The following is a 23,960-nucleotide window of genomic DNA, read 5'->3' on the forward strand; positions in this document are numbered from 1 at the left end:
AATACCTATGTTTTACTTAAAGATTGCACTGTTGTTTAGGGCCTGTAAGTAAGCATTTCACTTATTTGGCTGTTGTATTCGGCACACGTGACAAATAAACTTTGATTTGATTTGATATAGTGGACTGTCAATTCAAGTTTGAGGCCTAGCAATCCACCCCAAACCTTCATCCCCCTTTCTATCTGAAACAGTGACTTCTTGTGTATGGGGTTAGCTAACGCAGTGTCACATGCTTTATCCTAGTTTGCCTGTCTGCCTGGTCTGGTCACATGACATTAAGCAGTTTCACATGGTTCTCATAGCTGTGGCATATAGGAGCGTGTGGTCATTCATTATCTTAGACACAGAATGGAGACTCACCCTGGTTGACACGATGGATGCTTTATGTGGTATTTACTTATATTACTATGAAGAGGGGCCCCTCACAACATAGCTCTTGTTTTAGGTCGGGTGAGTTGGTAGGAGCAGAGTGATATGGGCCACAGGACTAACAGTTACCCCTCAAAGGTCTGTTTAAGAAAACATAGGGTGCCTCCCATCTGAACACCTCACCATGACACTCACTCTTAGCATGAAAATACAAGTAACAGATCCATTCACAAACTGACAAATGATATCAGATTTAGAAAATGTCCTGCATTAATTAAACTGCAGCCTGTATGAAATAAAACTGTTTTCAAACTATCAGTGGAAGGCAGAGGTTTGTTCTGAGGAATTTGCTATTAATGTACCATAGGATATAGGCTCCATATTGTGAGAGAAATCAGCATAAAGGAAAAGCTCTTCAGCAGCCTTACACAATCTCTCATTCTATTCCTTTACCGACACTGCCCTGTCCCACAATCCTTCCCTCTCTATGAGAAAGTGATGCATAAATGTACAATGGTAAACGGGCCAAAAATACTGCTGTGGATAATATTTTACTTGGTTAATTATCACAGTACGAGAGAGACAGGGAGAAAACCTATCTGGGGGTTAAATGATCCCAGTGTCAATGGATGTCAGGTTTCTCTTGAAACTGTATTTGTACCAAATGACCACTAGAGGATGAACGTCAGTCAATTTTGAAAAGTGCTGTTCCCCCTTAGAAAAACAAGACTTATCTTAAATGTAACATTTCTAAGAAAATTGGGGAAAACAGTGTCAAGATTCATTTTAGTGGAAATGTCAAGCAGTAGGCCAATGACTATTACCGCAAACCAGCTGAGTAAACAAGTAAGTACATTTTCCAATGTATTTTTTAAATAATAATCTACTTCTGTACATTATTGTGTGTGGAAGTACATCATTTTTATCCTTTCAGTGTGCCTACTAGTAACTTATAATGTGAGATCAATGGGACATGGAGATGTGATGAAATCCTTGGTGAGATATTACCATGTGTCTCACAGGACATGGGCTCAAAAGACAATGGCAGGTTTATTAGAGACTGAAAATATTTTACATGGGTCCCCAGATCCTCAACAATTTCTACAGCTGCACCATCGAGAACATCCTGACCGGTTGCATCACTGCCTGGTATGGCAACTGTTCGGAATCTGACCGTAAGGCACTACAGAGGGTAGTGCGAACGGCCCAGTACGTCACTGGGGCCAAGCTTCCTGCCATCCAGGACTTATATGATAGGCAGTGTCAGAGGAAGGCCCAAAACATTGTCACCCAAGTCATAGACTGTTCTCTCTGCTACCGCACGGCAAGCGGTACCGGAGCACCAAATTTAGGTCCAAAAGGCTCCTTAACAGCTTCTACCCCCAAGCCATAAGACTGCTGAACAATTAATCAAATGGCCACCTGGATTATTTGCATTGACCCCCCCTGTTTATTATCTATGCATAGTCAGTTTACCCCTACCTACATGTACAAATTACCTCAACTAACCTGTACCTTCGCACATTGACTCGGCACTGGTACCCACATTATTGTTATTTTAACTGCATTGTTGGTTAAGGGCTTGTATTCATCATTTCATGGTTAGGTCTACTACACCTGTTGTATTCATAATTTCACTGTTAGGTCTACTACACCTGTTGTATTCATCATTTCACTGTTAGGTCTACTACACCTGTTGAATTCATCATTTCACTGTTAGGTCTACTACACCTGTTGTATTCATCATTTCACTGTTAGGTCTACTACACCTGTTGTATTCATCATTTCACTGTTAGGTCTACTACACCTGTTGTATTCATCATTTCATGGTTAGGTCTACTACACCTGTTGTATTCAGCATTTCACTGTAAGGTCTACTACACCTGTTGTATTCATCATTTCACTGTTAGGTCTACTACACCTGCTGTATTCATCATTTCATGGTTAGGTCTACTACACCTGTTGTATTCATCATTTCATGGTTAGGTCTACTACACCTGTTGTATTCATCATTTCACTGTGAGGTCTACTACACCTGTTGTATTCAGCATTTCACTGTTAGGTCTACTACACCTGTTGTATTCATCATTTCACTGTTAGGTCTACTACACCTGTTGTATTCAGCATTTCACTGTAAGGTCTACTACACCTGTTGTATTCAGCATTTCACTGTAAGGTCTACTACACCTGTTGTATTCAGCATTTCACTGTAAGGTCTACTACACCTGTTGTATTCAGCATTTCACTGTAAGGTCTACTACACCTGTTGTATTCATCATTTCACTGTAAGGTCTACTACACCTGTTGTATTCATCATTTCATGGTTAGGTCTACTACACCTGTTGTATTCATCATTTCATGGTTAGGTCCACTACACTTGTTGTATTCATCATTTCATGGTTAGGTCTACTACACCTGTTGTATTCATCATTTCATGGTTAGGTCTACTACACCTGTTGTATTCATCATTTCATGGTTAGGTCTACTACACCTGTTGTATTCGGTGCATGTGACAGATAACATTTGATTGTATCACATTAAGTAACAGGCATAAACGTAGGATCCAGAGTGTTATCACTTTTTTTATTTATTTTATTTTTCTGTTATTTTACTTAAATCCACGGCCCTCTAATTATTAGTCACAATCTACAACTATAATCTATAACTCTTAGATATAATATGTAACACAAAAGTTAAAAGAGACTAGCTATTAGATTCAATATATACAAGTGCCCTCCTTAATTATTGGGACAGGGAAGCATTTTTTTCTTCTTTTAGCGCTAATCTCCAAATATATGAGGTTAAAGTGCAGACTGTCAGCTTTAATTTGAGGGTATATTCATCCACACCGGGTGAACCATTTAGAAATTACAGCACTTTTTGGAAGTAGTCCCACATTTTATGGGAGCAAAAAGTATTGGGACAAACTTATTGAAGTATTAAAATCCTAGGTATGCTAGGTATTTAGTCCCATATTCATAGCACGCAATGCATTTTTTTATTTATTTTTTATTTTATTTATTTCACCTTTATTTAACCAGGTAGGAAAGTTGAGAACAAGTTCTCATTTACAATTGCGACCTGGCCAAGATAAAGCAAAGCAGTTCGACACATACAACGACACAGAGTTACACATGGAGTAAAACAAACATACAGTCAATAATACAGTATAAACAAGTCTATATACGATGTGAGCAAATGAGGTGAGATTAGGGAGGTAAAGGCAAAAAGGCCATGGTGGCAAAGTAGATACAATATAGCAAGTAAATCACTGGAATGGTAGATTTGCAATGGGAGAATGTGCAAAGTAGAAATAAAAATAATGGGGGTGCAAAGGAGCAAAATAAATAAATAAATTAAATACAGTAGGGAAAGAGGTAGTTGTTTGGGCTAAATTATAGGTGGGCATACATCAAGCTTGTGACTACACATTCTTTGGAGACATTTTCTGTGTTTTTTTTTGGTTTTGTTTTAGATTATTTTGTGCCCAAAAGAAATTAATGGTAAATAATGTATTGTGTAATTTTGTAGTGACTTTTATTTTAAATAAGGATATAATATGTTTCTAAACACAGCTACCATGATTATGGATAGTCCTGAATTAATTGTGAATAATGATGGGTGAGAAAGTTACAGATGCACCAATATCATATCACCAAGACATGCTAACCTCTCATCATTACAACAACGGGAGTTTAGCATTTTTGGGGACTACCTGCGTCTCATAACACTTGTGTGTAAACGGAAGTCAGACGCCACAAACTATTTTCACTAAAACCGGTTAAAACAGTGCACAGTAAGTGTGTATTTTGCATTTGTGAAATGATTTTGATGTGATATGAAAGTACAGGGATATATGTTTCCTGAACCATAACACAAATGATAATCTATTCATGTTTAGATGGGAGTATTTGGCTGTTCTGGCTTCCATAGTCAATTCGCCTTTAAACGTTATTCTACCTTTATTTCAACAAGGAACACAGACTGGGACCAATGTCTCTTTTACAGCTGGGCCCTGCGTATACATGTTTACACATACAGTTTAGGTAAAATGATTAAGAGACTACACAAGACAAACAAAACGATCACAGAAAAAACAAAAATATACAGTAGCAGATTGTTACATTTACACATAGGTTATTCCCCTAACAGCGTTTGGCTCATTATTGAGCTGAGCGACAAAAGGCAATACTGAACCACACGAAAGGCATAAGAATATGTACGCAGATCTAAGCGGAACTTTTATTAACATCATTTTGACACGTCAGCTGAAGCACACGGACACATGTCGACGTTACGCACGTAGCTACACTTCCTCGCCCTCTGAAAAAACGATCTACCGATGTAACCAGGTGAAGGCCAAATAGGTAGCTATGTCTGTGTTTTTGACCGTATTAAATGCAATTCATACATAGTTCAAGGCAACGTTCGCAGTCGAATCAACTACAATCCATTTTTTGAATGATAGTCGACACATTCATTCATTAATCATTCATTGTATGGTTTGGCATGTGGTGTCGCATGACAACAGTCAACACAAGGTCGCATGACAACACAAGGTAACGTCAAATATTTTTTTATAACGTTATGATAACATGCTTAGCTTGCCAACTATCTTGTTATCTCTCATTCATTGTCTAATGTTTGATCTTCAATGACCATTTTAACCAATATTTATTGAATTCACATGGCCTTTTTGTTGTGTGTATTAGCTATAAAAGAAATTCCAGGAAATATTTTCAATGTGTCATGGCGCTACGTTGTTTTGGTTCCCACCCACATCATGAGCCTGCTTGGGCTTCGTCAGCGGGAGAACGATGATTATTCTATCATGTATGCCTTCTCTCTCCCATGGATTAAGACTTCTAACTAGCAACCTTCTCTCTCCAATTGGTCTGGATTAAGATTTCTAACTAGCAACCTCCTCTTGCCCATGGATTAAGACTTCTAACTAGCAACCTTCTCTTGCCCATGGATTAAGATTTATAACTAGCAACCTTCTCTTGCCCATGGATTAAGATGTATAACTAGCAACCTTCTCTTGCCCATGGATTAAGACTTCTAACTAGCAACCTTCTCTTGCCCATGGATTAAGACTTCTAACTAGCAACCTCCTCTCTCCAATTGGTCTGGATTAAGACTTCTAACTAGCAACCTTCTCTCTCTCTCCAATTGGTCTGGATTAAGACTTCTAACTAGCAACCTTCTCTCTCTCTCCAATTGGTCTGGATTAAGACTTCTAACTAGCAACCTTCTCTCTCTCTCCAATTGGTCTGGATTAAGACTTCTAACTAGCAACCTTCTCTCTCCAATTGGTCTGGATTAAGACTTCTAACTAGCAACCTTCTCTCTCCAATTGGTCTGGATTAAGACTTCTAACTAGCAACTTTCTCTCTCCAATTGGTGTAGATTAAGACTTCTAGCTGGCAACCTCCTCTCTCCAATTGGTCTGGATTAAGACTTCTAGTTTGCAACCTTGTTTAGGCAGAAGCTGAGCATTGCTGTACTAGCTGGATATGCTAATTAGGGTCTCATCCAGACAAGGAATTCACTTGTTTGTAGTTGTACATTGCTTTGACAAAGGAAACCAACCTCAGACAAGTGTTGGCAATGAATATTGAGACCTAGAGCCCTCAAACTCAACTCGGGACCTTAAAGCCAGTGCCACTGCATTTTAATTGTTCCCCTCTAATCAGGGACTGATTTAGACCTGGGACACCAAATGTGAGCAATTCATTATCAGGTTGAGCAGAAAACCAGCAGGTTCCTGACCTCGTAGAGTAAGAGTTGAGTACCCTTGGCCAAGACGTAACCCATCTAAAAACACAAACTGAGGGATAGAACAAAGCAGATATTTTTCCTAATAGAAAATGACTAACCCCTGCCTGCATCCTTCCTCTCCAGGTTTCCAGAGGGCACAGCTGGTTTGATGCCCGCGGCTCCACAATGGAGCTATCTGACTCAGTCACACATAAGAACGGGCGGCAGAGGAAGCCTGCTGTCCCCCAGGGGGACATGAGTGACGGAAATAGGGTTCGCAACACCACCCCTGACCTGGAGGAGGAGGGGGAAGCGTTGCTTCGAGGATCCGACACGGAGAACAACGGACAACCCAGTGTGCAGCCTGGGATCAGAGGGGAGCTGGGGAACGTATCTCTGCTGCTCTTCCTTTATGTCCTCCAGGGTATCCCTCTGGGCCTGGCCGGGAGCATCCCTCTCATCCTGCAGAGTAAGAACGTAAGCTACAAGGACCAGGCCTTCTTCAGCTTTGTCTTCTGGCCCTTCAGTCTCAAGCTGCTGTGGGCCCCTCTGGTTGACGCGCTCTACCTGACCTGGTTCGGACGCCGGTAAGACACTGATTTATAAGACTGAAATGTTTACGTTGTTTTATATTGTGTCTGATGGGTTGACTGCTGCAATCAAATGTGTCAAAGCCTCATCTCTCCTTCTCAGGAAGTCATGGCTGGTGCCCACCCAGTACCTGCTGGGTCTCTTCATGCTGTACCTGTCGGTTACCGTGGATACGCTGCTGAAAAGTGATGAGGGGCAGGGCCCTGATGTGATAACCCTGACGGCGGTGTTCTTCATGCTGGCCTTTCTGGCAGCCACCCAGGTAACTCACACACACTCACACACTCCAAGTTATTGTGATACATAACTCTGTTATACTCCCTGATCCCAGGACATAGCAGTGGATGGCTGGGCTCTGACCATGCTGTCTAGGGAGAACGTGGGCTACGCCTCCACCTGTAACTCTGTTATATTCCCATCCCTGATCCCAGGACATAGCAGTGGATGGCTGGGCTCTGACCATGCTGTCTAGGGAGAACGTGGGCTACGCCTCCACCTGTAACTCTGTTATATTCCCATCCCTGATCCCAGGACATAGCAGTGGATGGCTGGGCTCTGACCATGCTGTCTAGGGAGAACGTGGGCTACGCCTCCACCTGTAACTCTGTTATATTCCCATCCCTGATCCCAGGACATAGCAGTGGATGGCTGGGCTCTGACTATGCTGTCTAGGGAGAACGTGGGCTACGCCTCCACCTGTAACTCTGTGGGACAGACTGCTGGCTACTTCCTAGGCAACGTGCTCTTCCTGGCTCTGGAGTCAGCTGACTTCTGCAACAAATACCTGAGAGCAGAGCCTAAAGAGACTGGCATCGTGACACTGTCAGGTACAGAATGAGGGAGGGGGAGACAAAGATGAGAAGGCTGAGATCAATGTCATCTGTGAAGCAGGAGGAATAACGTTAATCCAGATATTTAGTTTAATCTTGCTACGGTCGACTGTTATTAAAAACAATTACAGACATGCAGAGCTTTATGAACCCTTCCTTGCTGAAGAGGGAATGTCCGTTGGCCAGGTTTTCCATTCGATCATCTTGCCCTGAGTAAACAATAGGTGCTAAAGACGATGGTATCAGAATTGTAGGACATTTTTTGTTTCCTTGTAATCTCTTGATAAGCATAGTTACGTATAACGCGTAGCAGCCATGTGCATTTCCTTGCATTTTAGAACATCGATACACTGGCCATTTTGAGGCCAAGCAACTTTTATTATCTGGGGATATTTGATCAATGCACAGATATTGGTGATTTTTGAGCTGAAGTGAGAGAAAATAAACTCTGGTTTTGGAGTGAACTTTTGGCTGATGATTTTCTGTATGGTTTTGCCAGTCAACAGACATGCTATAGAAGATGGGTGTTGTAACCGCTCTGTAACATTGTCGTTGTCGGTGATTGGCTCCCTTGGCGCAGACTTCCTGTTTTTCTGGGGTGTGGTGTTCCTGGTATCGACCACGCTGGTGGCCATTATGAAGAAGGAGAACGCCAGGGGACAGCACGGGAGGAAGAAGGTCCGGGAGGAGACGCAGAGCGTCATGGAAACATACAAACTGCTGCTCTCCATCATCAAGATGCCTGCCGTGTTCACTTTCTGTAGCCTGCTGCTCACTGCTAAGGTACCTGACAGTCTATACATATCACCCAGTACAGCTCACTGCTAAGGTATCCGACAGTCTATACATATCACCCAGTACAGCTCACTGCTAAGGTACCTACGATACAGCTGCACCTTACCTGACATGTCACCCAGTACAGCTTACTGCACCTTACCTGACATGTCACCCAGTACAGCTTACTGCACCTTACCTGACATGTCTATACATATCACCCAGTACAGCTTACTGCTAAGGTACCTACGATACAGCTGCACCTTACCTGACATGTCACCCAGTACAGCTTACTGCACCTTACCTGACATGTCACCCAGTACAGCTTACTGCTAAGGTACCTACGATACAGCTGCACCTTACCTGACATGTCACCCAGTACAGCTCACTGCTAAGGTACCTACGATACAGCTGCACCTTATCTGACATGTCACCCAGTACAGCTTACTGCACCTTACCTGACATGTCACCCAGTACAGCTCACTGCTAAGGTACCTACGATACAGCTGCACCTTATCTGACATGTCACCCAGTACAGCTTACTGCACCTTACCTGACATGTCACCCAGTACAGCTTACTGCACCTTACCTGACATGTCACCCAGTACAGCTTACTGCACCTTACCTGACATGTCACCCAGTACAGCTTACCGCACCTTACCTGACATGTCACCCAGTACAGCTTACCACACCTTACCTGACATGTCACCCAGTACAGCTTACCACACCTTACCTGACATGTCACCCAGTACAGCTTACTGCACCTTACCTGACATGTCACCCAGTACAGCTTACCACACCTTACCTGACATGTCACCCAGTACAACTTACTGCACCTTACCTGACATGTCACCCAGTACAGCTTACTGCACCTTACCTGACATGTCACCCAGTACAGCTTACTGCACCTTACCTGACATGTCACCCAGTACAGCTTATCTATACTTATCACCCAGTACAGCTTACTGCACCTTACCTGACATGTCACCCAGTACAGATTAATGCACCTTACCTGACATGTCACCCAGTACAGCTTATCTATACTTATCACCCAGTACAGCTTACTGCACCTTACCTGACATGTCACCCAGTACAACTTACTGCACCTTACCTGACATGTCACCCAGTACAGCTTACTGCACCTTACCTGACATGTCACCCAGTACAGCTTACTGCACCTTACCTGACATGTCACCCAGTACAGCTTACTGCACCTTACCTGACATGTCACCCAGTACAGCTTACTGCACCTTACCTGACATGTCACCCAGTACAGCTTACTGCACCTTACCTGACATGTCACCCAGTACAGCTTACTGCACCTTACCTGACATGTCACCCAGTACAGCTTATCTATACTTATCACCCAGTACAGTTTACTGGGGCTGTAACTTACCTGACATGTCTATAAGTCAGGTTAAGCAGGCCAGAATGTGGTCACCCTGTTTAGCCTGTCTCTTATTTCTGAGGTGCCTACACTGTAAACAACCTGCCTGGACAACAAGCCTAATTGACCTGCAGTATCTAACCCAGTCACTGTAAAGGTACCCGTGGGACTCAGCAGTCTGTCTCTGTCTGTCTCCAGATGGGTTTCTCTGCAGCAGACGCCGTGACCGGTCTGAAACTGGTAGAGGCAGGTGTTCCTAAAGAGCAGCTGGCATTACTGGCAGTCCCCATGGTTCCACTGCAGGTACTACTACCTCTCATCATCAGTAAATACACCGCGGGACCACGACCACTAGACGTTTTCTACAAGGCCTTTCCCTTCAGGTATTCTCTCTCTCTCTCTCTCTCTCTCTCTCTGTCTCTGTCTCTGTCTCTGTCTCTCTGTCTCTGTCTCTCTGTCTCTGTCTCTCTCTCACACACCCTGTACATTTGTGTTTTCCTGTGTAGGTTGTTGATAGGTCTGGGGTATGCTGTGTTGGTGTGGTGGACTCCCAGTTTAAAGCAGGAAGGGGGATTCCCTCTCTACTACTACACTATAGTCCTGTTCAGCTACGCACTGCATCAGGTAACACTGTTCACACTATCTATCCATCTCTGTTGTCTCTACTACACTATGGTCCTGTTCAGCTACACACTGTTCACACTATCTATCCATCTCTGTTGTCTCTACTACACTATGGTCCTGTTCAGCTACGCACTGTTCACACTATCTATCTCTGTTGTCTCTACTACACTATGGTCCTGTTCAGCTACACACTGTTCACACTATCTATCTATCTCTGTTGTCTCTACTACACTATGGTCCTGTTCAGCTACACACTGTTCACACTATCTATCTATCTCTGTTGTCTCTACTACACTATGGTCCTGTTCAGCTACGCACTGCATCAGGTAACACTGTTCACACTATCTATCCATCTCTGTTGTCTCTACTACACTATGGTCCTGTTCAGCTACACACTGTTCACACTATCTATCCATCTCTGTTGTCTCTACTACACTATGGTCCTGTTCAGCTACACACTGTTCACACTATCTATCTATCTCTGTTGTCTCTACTACACTATGGTCCTGTTCAGCTACACACTTCACACTATCTATCTCTGTTGTCTCTACTACACTATGGTCCTGTTCAGCTACGCACTGTTCACACTATCTATCTCTGTTGTCTCTACTACACTATGGTCCTGTTCAGCTACACACTGTTCACACTATCTATCCATCTCTGTTGTCTCTACTACACTATGGTCCTGTTCAGCTACACACTGTTCACACTATCTATCCATCTCTGTTGTCTCTACTACACTATGGTCCTGTTCAGCTACACACTTCACACTATCTATCCATCTCTGTTGTCTCTACTACACTATGGTCCTGTTCAGCTACGCACTGCATCAGGTAACACTGTTCACACTATCTATCCATCTCTGTTGTCTCTACTACACTATGGTCCTGTTCAGCTACACACTGTTCACACTATCTATCTCTGTTGTCTCTACTACACTATGGTCCTGTTCAGCTACATACTGTTCACACTATCTATCCATCTCTGTTGTCTCTCAACTACACTATAGTCCTGTTCAGCTACGCACTGCATCAGCTACACACTGTTCACACTATCTATCTCTGTTGTCTCTACTACACTATGGTCCTGTTCAGCTACACACTGTTCACACTATCTATCTCTGTTGTCTCTACTACACTATGGTCCTGTTCAGCTACACACTGTTCACACTATCTATCCATCTCTGTTGTCTCTACTACACTATGGTCCTGTTCAGCTACACACTGTTCACACTATCTATCTCTGTTGTCTCTACTACACTATGGTCCTGTTCAGCTACATACTGTTCACACTATCTATCCATCTCTGTTGTCTCTCAACTACACTATAGTCCTGTTCAGCTACGCACTGCATCAGGTACACACTGTTCACACTATCTATCTCTGTTGTCTCTACTACACTATGGTCCTGTTCAGCTACACACTGTTCACACTATCTATCTCTGTTGTCTCTACTACACTATGGTCCTGTTCAGCTACACACTGTTCACGCTATCTATCCATCTCTGTTGTCTCTACTACACTATAGTCCTATTCAGCTACACACACTCTCTCTCTCCTCTTTCTCTCTCTCTCTCTCCTCTTTCTCTCTCTTTTATTTATATATCTTCCCACTGAGCCTAACCTCCTGCCAAACAAATACATAAAATGATATATATTATATATATATAAATAAAAAAGAGATAGAAAGAGGAGAGAGAGAGAGAGAGAAATATATATATATCATTTTATTTATTTGTTTGGCAGGAGGTTAGGCTCAGTTTCCACCTCGTTTTGTGGACAGTGTGCGATGAAACTGGTCTTCTCTTGAGAGCCAGCTCTGCTTTCAGAAAGCCTTTCTCAATAGCAAGGTTATGCTCACTGAGTCTGTACGTAGTCAAAGCTCTTTGTCTGTCTGTGTGATATTCTGCAGTATACATCCACTTGATCCAGCTTGGGACACTATACACATACACTTTCTCAAACTCCTGCCTTTCCCCCTCCTTACCCACAGGTGGCGCTGTACAGCATGTATGTGGCCTGTATGGCTTTCCATGCTAAAGTGAGTGACCCAGTGATTGGTGGGACTTACATGACCCTGCTGAACACTGTCACCAACCTGGGGGGAAACTGGCCCTCCACCCTGGCATTGTGGATGGTCGACCCACTCACCTCTAAGGAGTGCCAGGGAGCTGCTGGGCAGAAATGTGGCTCCCCAGAGGAGACAGGGGTAAGTGGGAGAGAATTACCTGACAATATTCCCATTGTACTGTCATAGTACATTAAATAGCTATGATGTGAATTCTGTGGAAACACTCCTCTTAACCGTATCTGTCTTTTTCTCTCTCTTCCCTCCTACAGCTGTGTGTTAAGGAGGGCGGTGTGTGTGTGACGTCATTGGATGGTTACTATGTGGAGTCGGTGGTGTGTGCGTTGATAGGACTAACGTGGTGGGTGTGGCTAGGGAACAGGATGAGAAGGCTACAGGACCAGAGCCCTGCAGCGTGGAGGTGCAGGATCGGCCAATGACAACGTTCACCCAGCTCCTGACCCCAGCAAGGCCAATCGCCAGACAGCTACAGTCTGATATACACGCTTCTGTCAGCTCAGCCTTTGACCCTGGCCTGAACATCACTTCCTCTCTCTCTCATTTCTGTTTTTCTGTCTTCCTCCGACTCTCTTTATTTCTCTCCTTTCTCTGTCCATCTCTCTCTCCTTCTCTGATGACTCTTCTCAGTATCCCTCTTTTTTTTCCCTCTCCCCCTTCTTCACACCCTTTGCTCAGTGTATATATTATCCTTTGCTCAGTGTATATATTATCCTTCAGCAGTCTGTCTATGCGTTAACTGTAATTGTGGTCCGGCCACCACAAGACTATGGACCATAACGGTCAATAACCACATACTCTCTTGGAGAGTCAAGAGTTACATTTCTCCTTGCAACGTCCTCACCATGGCTTCTGTGGGTGCCGCTTCAACTATGTCCCATTGGAAACAAAAGAAGGAACTATTCTTCTTGCTAGGAATATTTACAGTAGACATAGCTGCTCCTTCTCAATCCACATTGTCTGCTACTTAAACTATTTCACTTTCTCACTGTTTATTTGTGCCTTGCTCTGTTCTTCAAAGACTCTGATTTTAAAGTTGGTCAGATATTTTTTTTTAAAGGCATTCATCAACGAATGGTCATAAAAAGCAAACCACACATATATGGATGGTTAAATATGAACTTTGAGATGTGCAGCCAAGACCTAGTTGATAAATAGATCATGTTTCTGTGTGGAACATGGGAGTCAGAAATCACATTTCTATTCTTGATGTTAATCTATTGTCCCTTCGAAAGAAATGCCTAAATTATAACTACTGTTTTAATATACACTGAGTGTACAAAACGTTAGGAACACCTTCCTATTGAGTTACTATGTTAAACGTTCCTAATGTTGAGTCCTTTTGCCATGTTGACTCCAATGCTTCCCACAGTTGTCAAGTTGGCTGGATGTCCTTTGGGTGTTGGACCATTCTTGATGGGAAACTGTGGAGCGTGAAACTCACTGGTGTGACTGGCACCTACTACCATATCCTGTTCAAAGGCACTTAAATATTTTTTTCTTGACAATTCACCCTCTGAATGGCACAAACACAATTCATGTCTCAATTGTCTCCGGGCTTGAAAATCCTTCTTTAACCCGTCTCCTCCTCCTTCATCTACACTGATTGAAGTGGATCTAACAGGTGACATCAATAAGGGATCAAAAGCTTTCACCCGGTCAGTCTGTCTTAATGTTTTGTATACTCAGCGTATGTCTCTAACTTTTTGAATACAACAGTATTTTCTCTATACCAGCAATGACAGGTCAGAGGTTGTGTGAAAGGGAGAAGGCAGTAAACAGTCATGTCCGGATCTGGAGATCACCTGTATCGGTTCTGTTTGGTTTATATCATAGAACATTTTAATGTTTCTGGAGATCACCTGTATCGGTTCTGTTTGGTTTATATCATAGAACATTTTAATGTTTCTGGAGATCACCTGTATCGGTTCTGTTTGGTTTATATCATAGAACATTTTAATGTTTCTGGAGATCACCTGTATCGGTTCTGTTTGGTTTATATCATAGAACATTTTAATGTTTCTGGAGATCACCTGTATCGGTTCTGTTTGGTTTATATCATAGAACATTTTAATGTTTCTGGAGATCACCTGTATCGGTTCTGTTTGGTTTATATCATAGAACATTTTAATGTTTCTGGAGATCACCTGTATCGGTTCTGTTTGGTTTATATCATAGAACATTTTAATGTTTCTGGAGATCACCTGTATCGGTTCTGTTTGGTTTATATCATAGAACATTTTAATGTTTCTGGAGATCACCTGTATCGGTTCTGTTTGGTTTATATCATAGAACATTTTAATGTTTTTCTGTTTGTAAATTCTCAAGAGTTATTTTTATTTATTTTGGGGCTCTATTCTACATCAGGCTGAACAAAATAATTTGCATTGACCACTGATACATCAGATTCTGTGTTTCTCCTTTAATGTCTGCCCCTAACCACCTGTCCACATTCAGATGGGGCTCCGCTCCTAAAGGTGAAAATCAGGCTTGGGGTATAATGAGATGATCCTAGATCAGGTTGTTCTCCTTTTGTGTGTGTGTGTGTGTGTGTGTGTGTGTGTGGGTGGGGGGTTTGGGGGGGGGAGACAAAGAGCACGTTGAGTTTCCACACCAATGCAAAGCCTTCATACTGTAACTGAGACGCTTGTTAGCCTTAAACATTTCATTTTTTTTAACTTTCTCTTTATTTTACATCTTGTGATGCTGCTGTATGTACATCGCCTTTTTATGTCTGTGTCAGTACTTTTAACAATTTAAAATATTGCCTAAACTCTACCAGCCATTCACTTACATATGGATATGTTTGACTTGATTTGATTTACCACATATTTAAATGGATGATATATTTTTTTTTTTGCACTTTTTTTTCATGTTGGTTTGTCTTCATTTCAGTTGTACATTCTTTTTAAAAAATGTTTTAACTCCACTCTAGTTATTTTCCAAGATGAGTGGAGGGTTTTTTAGAAGAATGTTCAACTACTGAATTTCCCATGGAATACAAATTATTTGTGGTTTGCAACAGCCCATCAATCTTTGATTCCCAACTCACATTTCTAAAAGCTGACGTTAAAGACCTGCTTGGTATTGGGAGTTATCCCTAGTGGGAACAACTCCGTGGGAATCGAAACTCACAACCCTGGTATTGCATGTGCCGTGCTCTACCGAGAGTGACTACCCGGGTTGGGATCAATTCCATTTCATTTCCAGTCAGTTCGGGAAGTACACTACAATTCCAATTCAATGCTTTTCAATTAGAAACATTTTAGAGAAAAAAATAAATAATTATTGACTAGAATTTCGATGTGATTGACCCGAATTCTGCACTGTACCCTGTGAGACTTGTCCGCTATGCTGTAAGATGTTCTGAGTAACTTTTGTACCAACATTCCCAAGATGTAATATTGAAAATATTTACAGTAATAAATATCTCATGTAATACAATGAATATGCACTCTGGTTTCAAATGGTTTTATCTGATTGCTCATAACATACTGTACTCTTACATTGTTAAAACATGTATTAATCCTTTGTGGGTGTGTGAAGTCATAAGAATATTTCTCTACATATCTCACACCTAATTCATGCAATGTATAACATTTTCTATACGCGGTATATAACTTTCAATTTAGCAGTAGGTTTAGATAATGAAGCATTCTTGAAAACGCCACACCAGATCTTCTTCCATACATTACCTGGTGAGTGGGCAGACGGCCTGTTGTTGTCTTTCAGACATTTTAACAACATGCCGGTGTCCAGGAGTGAGGCTGGGACAGACGAGAAAGGAGAACATACTTCTAAAAACAAGTTATGTAGCTTTTCAGGAACGCTGACGATAATTTAACCATTGTCCGGTCAAGAACTGACGGGGATGCACACTGCACATTCAAGCGTTGAAGGGGAAGGAGTAGAAGGTTTGTTCGAATGAGACCGGAGATCATCTGTTATTAAAATTGACTAAAGGTGTAGCTAACACGTTCCGACATCTTTGGGTAATATCTCTGTTTTCTCTTCTAGAACATCAGTACTGGACTAGCAATTGCTGGGGTAATAGTAATATCAAGTAGTATTAAATTGGTAAGTAGTTTAGGTTATGCATAAAAAGCCAAATGTGGGGCAGGCATGTTCCACCAGGAGGCGGTAGCGAGTCAGGTTCCATGCAAACCCTGGGTGAAGGAAGGCGGGCAAAATTCTGTCTCTAGCCGATGTCAAGGGAATACTCATAACGACATCGACAGATTGTGGTGTTTTAACTAGATGAGATGAGTCCTTCCCTCTTGTTCAATGAAATGCCAGCTTTGCATAGGTTATACGGTCAGGATCAATTTAGGATGGCAGTTGAAGAGCTGTTTGCCTAATGTGTTTGTTTAGTTAGTCAGCCTAACAGTCTTTTCTTCTTAAACAGATTATCAATCTCCATCCCTTGGTTTTAGAAAGGTCCTGATCTGTCGTTTTTGTTTAGCTAATAGAATGATCTGTCGTTTTTGTTTAGCTAATAGAATGATCTGTCGTTTTTGTTTAGCTAATAGAATGATCTGTCGTTTTTGTTTAGCTAAAATAGAATGATCTGTCGTTTTTGCTTAGCTAATAGAATGATCTGTCGTTTTTGTTTAGCTAATAGAATGATCTGTCGTTTTTGTTTAGCTAATAGAATGATCTGTCGTTTTTGTTTAGCTAAAATAGAATCATCTGTCGTTTTTGTTTAGCTAATAGAATGATCTGTCGTTTTTGTTTAGCTAATAGAATGATCTGTCGTTTTTGTTTAGCTAATAGAATGATCTGTCGTTTTTGTTTAGCTAAAATAGAATCATCTGTCGTTTTTGTTTAGCTAATAGAATGATCTGTCGTTTTTGTTTAGCTAAAATAGAATGATCTGTCGTTTTTGTTTAGCTAATAGAATGATCTGTAGTTTTTGTTTAGCTAATAGAATGATCTGTCGTTTTTGTTTAGCTAATAGAATGATCTGTCGTTTTTGTTTAGCTAATAGAATGATCTGTCGTTTTTGTTTAGCTAATAGAATGATCTGTCGTTTTTGTTTAGCTAAAATACTGAACAAAAATATAAACGCAACATGTAAAGTGTTGGCCCCATGTTTTATGAACTGAAATAAAAGATCCCAGAAATGTTCCATATACACAAAAATCTTATTTCTCAAATTTTGTGCACAAATGTGTTTTCATCCCTGTTAGCAAACATTTCTCTTCTGCCAAGATAATCCATCCACCTAACAGGAGTGGCATATCAAGAAGCTGATTAAACGGCATGGTCATTACACAGCTGCACCTTGTGCTGGGACAACAAAAGGCCACTCTAAAATATGCAGTTTTGTCACACAACACAATACCACAGATGTCTCAAGTTTTGATGAAGTGTGCAATTCACATGCTGACTGCGGGAATGTCTACCAGAGCTTTTGCCAGAGAATTTAATTTTAATTTCTCTACCATAAGCTGCCTCCAATGTCATTTAGAAAATATGGCAGTACGACCCCCTGTTGGCTAAAGGTATGGAAGAATGGATGGGTTCAGATCCCCTTCAACTTTCCCAACACACACAGACACACAAAGCCCACAGGGTAATGGTCAATTGCGCTGTGATAACGAGGATTAGGATTCACCTCCCAGCTGTAGGTAAATCTCTTCTGGTCATTCACACAGCTGTCCCCAATTAGACATTCATGTATTTACTAATCCCAAACTGTGGACACATCAAAACAGATCTATTATTTTCTGGCTATTAGAGCGTCATAGAGTGTCAGCCATAGACCATCTGCTGCTCTCTTTAACATGACTGTGTCAGCCAGAGATCATCTGCTGCTCTCTTTAACATGACTGTGTCAGCCATAGACCATCTGCTGCTCTCTTTAACATGACTGTGTCAGCCAGAGATCATCTGCTGCTCTCTTTAACATGACTGTGTCAGCCATAGACCATCTGCTGCTCTCTTTAACATGACTGTGTCAGCCATAGACCATCTGCTGCTCTCTTTAACATAACTGTGTCAGCCATAGACCATCTGCTGCTCTCTTTAACATGACTGTGTCAGCCATAGACCATCTGCTGCTCTCTTTAACATGACTGTCAGCCATAGACCATCTGCTGCTCTCTTTAACATAACTGTGTCAGCCATAGACCATCTGCTGCTCTCTTTAACATAACTGTCAGCCATAGACCATCTGCTGCTCTCTTTAACATAACTGTGTCAGCCATAGACCATCTGCTGCTCTCTTTAACATGACTGTGTCAGCCATAGATCATCTGCTGCTCTCTTTAACATAACTGTGTCAGCCATAGACCATCTGCTGCTCTCTTTAACATAACTGTCAGCCATAGACCATCTGCTGCTCTCTTTAACATAACTGTCAGCCATAGATCATCTGCTGCTCTCTTTAACATAACTGTCAGCCATAGACCATCTGCTGCTCTCTTTAACATGACTGTCAGCCATAGACCATCTGCTGCTCTCTTTAACATAACTGTGTCAGCCATAGACCATCTGCTGCTCTCTTTAACATAACTGTCAGCCATAGATCATCTGCTGCTCTCTTTAACATGACTGTCAGCCATAGACCATCTGCTGCTCTCTTTAACATGACTGTGTCTGCCATAGATCATCTGCTGCTCTCTTTAACATGACTGTGTCAGCCATAGACCGTCTGCTGCTCTCTTTAACATGACTGTCAGCCATAGACCGTCTGCTGCTCTCTTTAACATGACTGTGTCAGCCATAGACCATCTGCTGCTCTCTTTAACATAACTGTGTCAGCCATAGACCATCTGCTGCTCTCTTTAACATGACTGTCAGCCATAGACCGTCTGCTGCTCTCTTTAACATGACTGTGTCAGCCATAGACCATCTGCTGCTCTCTTTAACATAACTGTCAGTCATAGACCATCTACTGCACTCTTTAACATGACTGTCAGCCATAGACCATCTGCTGCTCTCTTTAACATAACTGTGATAGCCATAGACCATCTGCTGCTCTCTTTAACATAACTGTGATAGCCATAGATCATCTGCTGCTCTCTTTAACATGACTGTCAGCCATAGACCATCTGCTGCTCTCTTTAACATAACTGTCAGCCATAGATCATCTGCTGCTCTCTTTAACATGACTGTCAGCCATAGATCATCTGCTGCTCTCTTTAACATAACTGTGTCAGCCATAGACCGTCTGCTGCTCTCTTTAACATGACTGTCAGCCATAGATCATCTGCTGCTCTCTTTAACATGACTGTCAGCCATAGACCATCTGCTGCTCTCTTTAACATAACTGTCAGCCATAGACCGTCTGCTGCTCTCTTTAACTATGCTGTTTGCTTGAGTGGAAGGGAACCTGGCTTTGATGTTTGCTGAAGTATTGTAGTCAACCTAATGGTTGGTCTCTCCTGTAGAGACAGTTTTTATATATCCTAAAACCAAAGTATACACTACTTTAATCCAATGAATTTAATTTGATAGGTATTGGATCATGGCTTGTTGTCTGATAAAGCGCGACCATCTTTTTCATCTTTATCTAATTAAGACAAACATTTTTCTAAAGAGTGAGTGAGTTTCATGCCTTCTGCCCACAATATTTAGTTCAGCTCCCTTCATTGGACTGAGTGAGCATAGTAACCCTGTTAGAGAAGAGGCTAGCTGCAGTATTAAGTTATGGTTCTGCCCTGCAGTCAAACTGACGGTATTAGATACCGCTCTTTCAGCTACAGTGGTTTGCGAAAGTATTCACCCCCCTTGTGGCATTTTTCCTATTTTGTTTCCTGACAACCTGGAATTGAAATTGATTTTTGGGGGGCTTGTATCATTTGATTTATTGCATTTTGAAGATGCAATAAGTTTTTTATTTTTTATTAAATAAGACACAATAAGACACAAAAACAAAACTCGAACGTGCATAACTATCACCCCCCAAAGTCAATACTTGTAGAGCCACCTTTTGCAGCAATTACAGCTGCATGTCTCTTGGGGTATGTCTCTATAAGCGTGCCACATCTAGCCACTGGGATATTTCCACATTCTTCAAGGCAAAACTGCTCCAGCTCCTTCAAGTTGAATGGGTTCCGCTGGTGTACAGCAATCATGCCACAGCTTCTCAATTGGATTGAGGTCTGGGCTTTGACTAGGCCATTCCAAGACATTAAAATGTTTCCCCTTAAACCACTCAAGTGTTGCTTTAGCAGTATTTTTAGGGTCATTGTCCTGCTGGAAGGTGAACATCCATCCCACTCTCAAATCTCTGAAAGACTGAAACAGGTTTCCCTCAAAAATGTCCCTGTATTTAGCGCCACCCATCATTCCTTCAATTCTGACCAGTTTCCCAGTCCCTGCTGATGAAAACCATCCCCACAGCATGATGCTGCCACCACCATGCTTCACTGTGGGGATGTTGTTCTCGGGGTGATGAGAGGTGTTGGGTTTGCGCTAGATGTAACAGTATAACTTTAGACCGTCCCCTCGCCCATACCCGGGCGCGAACCAGGGACTCTCTGCACACATCAACAACAGTCACCCACGAAGCATCGTTACCCATCGCTCCACAAAAGCCGCGGCCCTTGCAGAGCAAGGGGAACTACTACTTCAAGGTCTCAGAGCAAGTGACGTCACCGATTGAAATGCTATTTAGCGCGCACCGCTAACTAAGCTAGCCGTTTCACATCCGTTACACTCACTCCCCTTTTGACCTTCCTCCTTTTTCCGCAGCAACCAGTAATCCGGGTCAACAGCATCAATGTAACAGTATAACTTTAGACCGCCCCCTCGCCCATCCCCGGGCGCGAACCAGGGACTCTCTGCACACATCAACAACAATCACCCACGAAGCATCGTTACCCATCGCTCCACAAAAGCCGCGGCCCTTGCAGAGCAAGGGGAACTACTACTTCAAGGTCTCAGAGCAAGTGACGTCACCGATTGAAACGCTATTTAGCGCGCACCGCTAACTAAGCTAGCCGTTTCACATCCGTTACATAGACACAGCATTTTCCTTGATGGCCAAAAAGCACATTTTTAGTCTTATCTGACCAGAGTACCTCCTTCCATATGTTTGGGGAGTCTCCCATGTGCCTTTTGGCGAACATGAAACGTGTTTGCTTATTTTTTTCTTTAAGCAATGGCTTTTTTTCTGGCCACTCTTCCGTAAAGCCCAGCTCTGCAGAGTGTACGGCTTAAAGTGGTCCTATGGACAGGTGCTCCAATCTCCGCTGTGGAGCTTTGCAGCTCCTTCAGGGTTATCTTTGGTTTCTTTGTTGCCTCTCTGATCAATGCCCTCCTTGCCCGGTCCATGAGTTTTGGTGGGCGGCCCTCTCTTGGCAGGTTTGTTGTGGTGCCACATTCTTTCCATTTTTTATAATGGATTTAATGGTGCTCCGTGGGATGTTCAAAGTTTCAGATATTGTTTTATAACCCAAACCTGATCTGTACTTCTCCACAACTTTGTCCCTGACTTCCGGCGCCGACAGAGATGTCCGCCTCGCTTCGCGTTCCTTGGAAACTATGCAGTTATTTATTTTTTTACGTGTTATTTCTTACATTGGTACCCCAGGTCATCTTAGGTTCCATTACATACAGTCGAGAAGAACTACTGAATATAAGAGCAGCGTCAACTCACCATCAGTACGACCAAGAATATGACTTTCCCGAAGCGGATGCTGTGTTCTGCCTTTCACCCAGGACAACGGAATGGATCCCAGCCGGCGACCTAAACAACGACTTCGTAAAAGAGGGAAACGAAGCGGTCTTCTGGTCAGACTCCGGAGACGGGCACATCGCGCACCATTCCCTAGCATACTTCTCGCCAATGTCCAGTCTCTTGACAACAAGGTTGATGAAATCCGAGCAAGGGTAGCATTCCAGAGGGACATCAGAGACTGTAACGTTATTTGCTTCATGGAAACATGGCTCACTCGAGAGACGCTATCGGAGTCGGTGCAGCCAGTTGGTTTCTCCACGCATCGCTGACCACGACTCCATTTTGTTGCTCCCTACAGACAGAAGCTAAAACAAGAAGTTCCCGCGCTGAGGTATGTTCAATGCTGGTCCGACCAATCTGATTCCACGCTCCAAGACTGCTTCCATCACGTGGACTGGGATATGTTTCGTATTGCGTCAAACAACAACATTGACGAATACGCTGATTCGGTGAGCGAGTTTATTAGAACCTGCGTTGAAGATGTCGTTCCCATAGCAACGAATAAAACATTCCCAAACCAGAAACCATGGATTGATGGCATTCGCATGAAACTGAAAGCGCGAACCACTGCTTTTAATCAGGGCAAGGTGGCCGGAAACATGACCGAATACAAACAGTGTCGCTATTCCCTCCGCAAGGCAATCAAACAAGCTAAGCGTCAATATAGAGACAAAGTAGAATCGCAATTCAACGGCTCAGACACAAGAGGTATGTGGCAGGGTCTACAGTCAATCACGGATTACAAAAATAAAACCAGCCCCGTCACGGACCAGGATGTCTTGCTCCCAGGCAGACTAAATAACTTTTTTTGCTCGCTTTAAGGACAATACAGTGCCACTGACACGGCCCTCAACCAAAACATGCAGACTCTCCTTCACTGCAGCCGAGGTGAGTAAAACATTTAAACGTGTTAACCCTCGCAAGGCTGCAGGCCCAGACAGCATCCCCAGCCGTGCCCACAGGTCCACAGACGATGCAATCTCAACCACACTGCACACTGCCCTAACCCATCTGGACAAGAAGAATACCTATGTGAGAATGCTGTTCATCGACTACAGCTCAGAATTTAACACCATAGTACCCTCCAAACTCGTCATCAAGCTCGAGACCCTGGGTCTCGACCCCGCCCTGTGCAACTGGGTACTGGACTTCCTGATGGGCCGCCCCCAGGTGGGGAGGGTAGGTAACAACATCTCCACCCCGCTGATCCTCAACACTGGGGTCCCACAAGAGTGCGTTCTGAGCCCTCTCCTGTACTCCCTGTTCACCCACGACTGCGTGGCCACGCACGCCTCCAACTCAATCATCAAGTTTGCGGACGACACTACAGTGGTAGGCTTGATTACCAACAACGACGAGACGGCCTACAGGGAGGAGGTGAGGGCCTTCGGAGTGTGGTGTCAGGAAAATAACCTCACACTCAACGTCAACAAAACTAAGGAGATGATTGTGGACTTCATGACACAGCAGAGGGAACACCCCTTATCCACATCGATGGGACAGTAGTGGAGAGGGTAGTAAGTTTTAAGTTCCTCGGCGTACACATCACAGACAAACTGAATTGGTCCACCCACACAGACAGCATCGTGAAGAAGGCGCAGCAGCGCCTCTTCAACCTCAGGAGGCTGAAGAAATTCGCCTTGTCACCAAAAGCACTCACAAACTTCTACAGATGCACAATTGAGAGCATCCTGTTGAGATGTATCACCGCCTGGTACGGCAACTGCTCCGCCCACAACCGTAAGGCTCTCCAGAGGGTAGGGAGGTCTGCACAACGCATCACCGGGGGCAAACTACCTGCCCTCCAGGACACCTACACCACCCGATGTCACAGGAAGGCCATAAAGATCAT

General features: G+C 43.0%; 2 protein-coding genes across 7 annotated transcripts; both read left to right on the top strand.

The window, feature by feature from the left end:
- The first annotated feature begins 4,571 nt into the window (after positions 1-4,571).
- On the top strand, positions 4,572-13,405 carry LOC110508037 (acetyl-coenzyme A transporter 1). 5 transcript variants are annotated; one of them, XM_036965108.1, is made up of 10 exons: positions 4,641-4,736; positions 4,901-4,928; positions 6,274-6,716; positions 6,823-6,982; positions 7,352-7,547; positions 8,131-8,333; positions 9,910-10,094; positions 10,218-10,335; positions 12,328-12,543; positions 12,675-13,405. In XM_036965108.1, the coding sequence occupies exons 3-10, from the start codon at positions 6,316-6,318 to the stop codon at positions 12,840-12,842; spliced, it is 1,647 nt and encodes a 548-aa protein (XP_036821003.1). In that variant the 5' UTR covers positions 4,641-4,736; positions 4,901-4,928; positions 6,274-6,315; the 3' UTR covers positions 12,843-13,405. The 5 variants fall into 5 exon arrangements, with proteins under 5 accessions (XP_036821002.1, XP_036821005.1, XP_036821003.1 ...); XM_036965111.1 differs by having other exon boundaries at positions 4,664-4,721; XM_036965107.1 differs by lacking the exon at positions 4,901-4,928 and having other exon boundaries at positions 4,572-4,721.
- Positions 10,343-11,958, top strand: LOC118944712. Of its 2 annotated transcripts, none has more exons than XM_036965113.1 (3): positions 10,343-11,293; positions 11,375-11,691; positions 11,810-11,958. In XM_036965113.1, exons 1-3 carry the CDS (start codon positions 10,506-10,508, stop codon positions 11,860-11,862), a joined length of 1,158 nt encoding a protein of 385 aa, XP_036821008.1. In that variant the 5' UTR covers positions 10,343-10,505; the 3' UTR covers positions 11,863-11,958. The 2 variants fall into 2 exon arrangements, with proteins under 2 accessions (XP_036821008.1, XP_036821007.1); XM_036965112.1 differs by having other exon boundaries at positions 11,375-11,614; positions 11,696-11,958.
- Positions 13,406-23,960: the final 10,555 nt, after the last annotated feature.

The sequence above is a fragment of the Oncorhynchus mykiss genome, chromosome 27 (assembly GCF_013265735.2).
Source record: "Oncorhynchus mykiss isolate Arlee chromosome 27, USDA_OmykA_1.1, whole genome shotgun sequence".
Taxonomy (NCBI): Eukaryota; Metazoa; Chordata; class Actinopteri; order Salmoniformes; family Salmonidae; genus Oncorhynchus; species Oncorhynchus mykiss.

Coding starts and splice junctions, on each gene's coding strand:
- LOC118944712 (XM_036965112.1), top strand. CDS start 10,506: ATGGTCCTGTTCAGCTACACACTGTTCACACTATCTATCTATCTCTGT. Junction 11,294..11,374: donor CTATGGTCCTGTTCAGCTAC/ATACTGTTCACA, acceptor TGCATCAGCTAC/ACACTGTTCACACTATCTAT. Junction 11,615..11,695: donor CTATGGTCCTGTTCAGCTAC/ATACTGTTCACA, acceptor TGCATCAGGTAC/ACACTGTTCACACTATCTAT.
- LOC110508037 (XM_036965107.1), top strand. CDS start 4,587: ATGTACGCAGATCTAAGCGGAACTTTTATTAACATCATTTTGACACGT. Junction 6,717..6,822: donor CTGACCTGGTTCGGACGCCG/GTAAGACACTGA, acceptor TCTCCTTCTCAG/GAAGTCATGGCTGGTGCCCA. Junction 8,334..9,909: donor GCCTGCTGCTCACTGCTAAG/GTACCTGACAGT, acceptor GTCTGTCTCCAG/ATGGGTTTCTCTGCAGCAGA.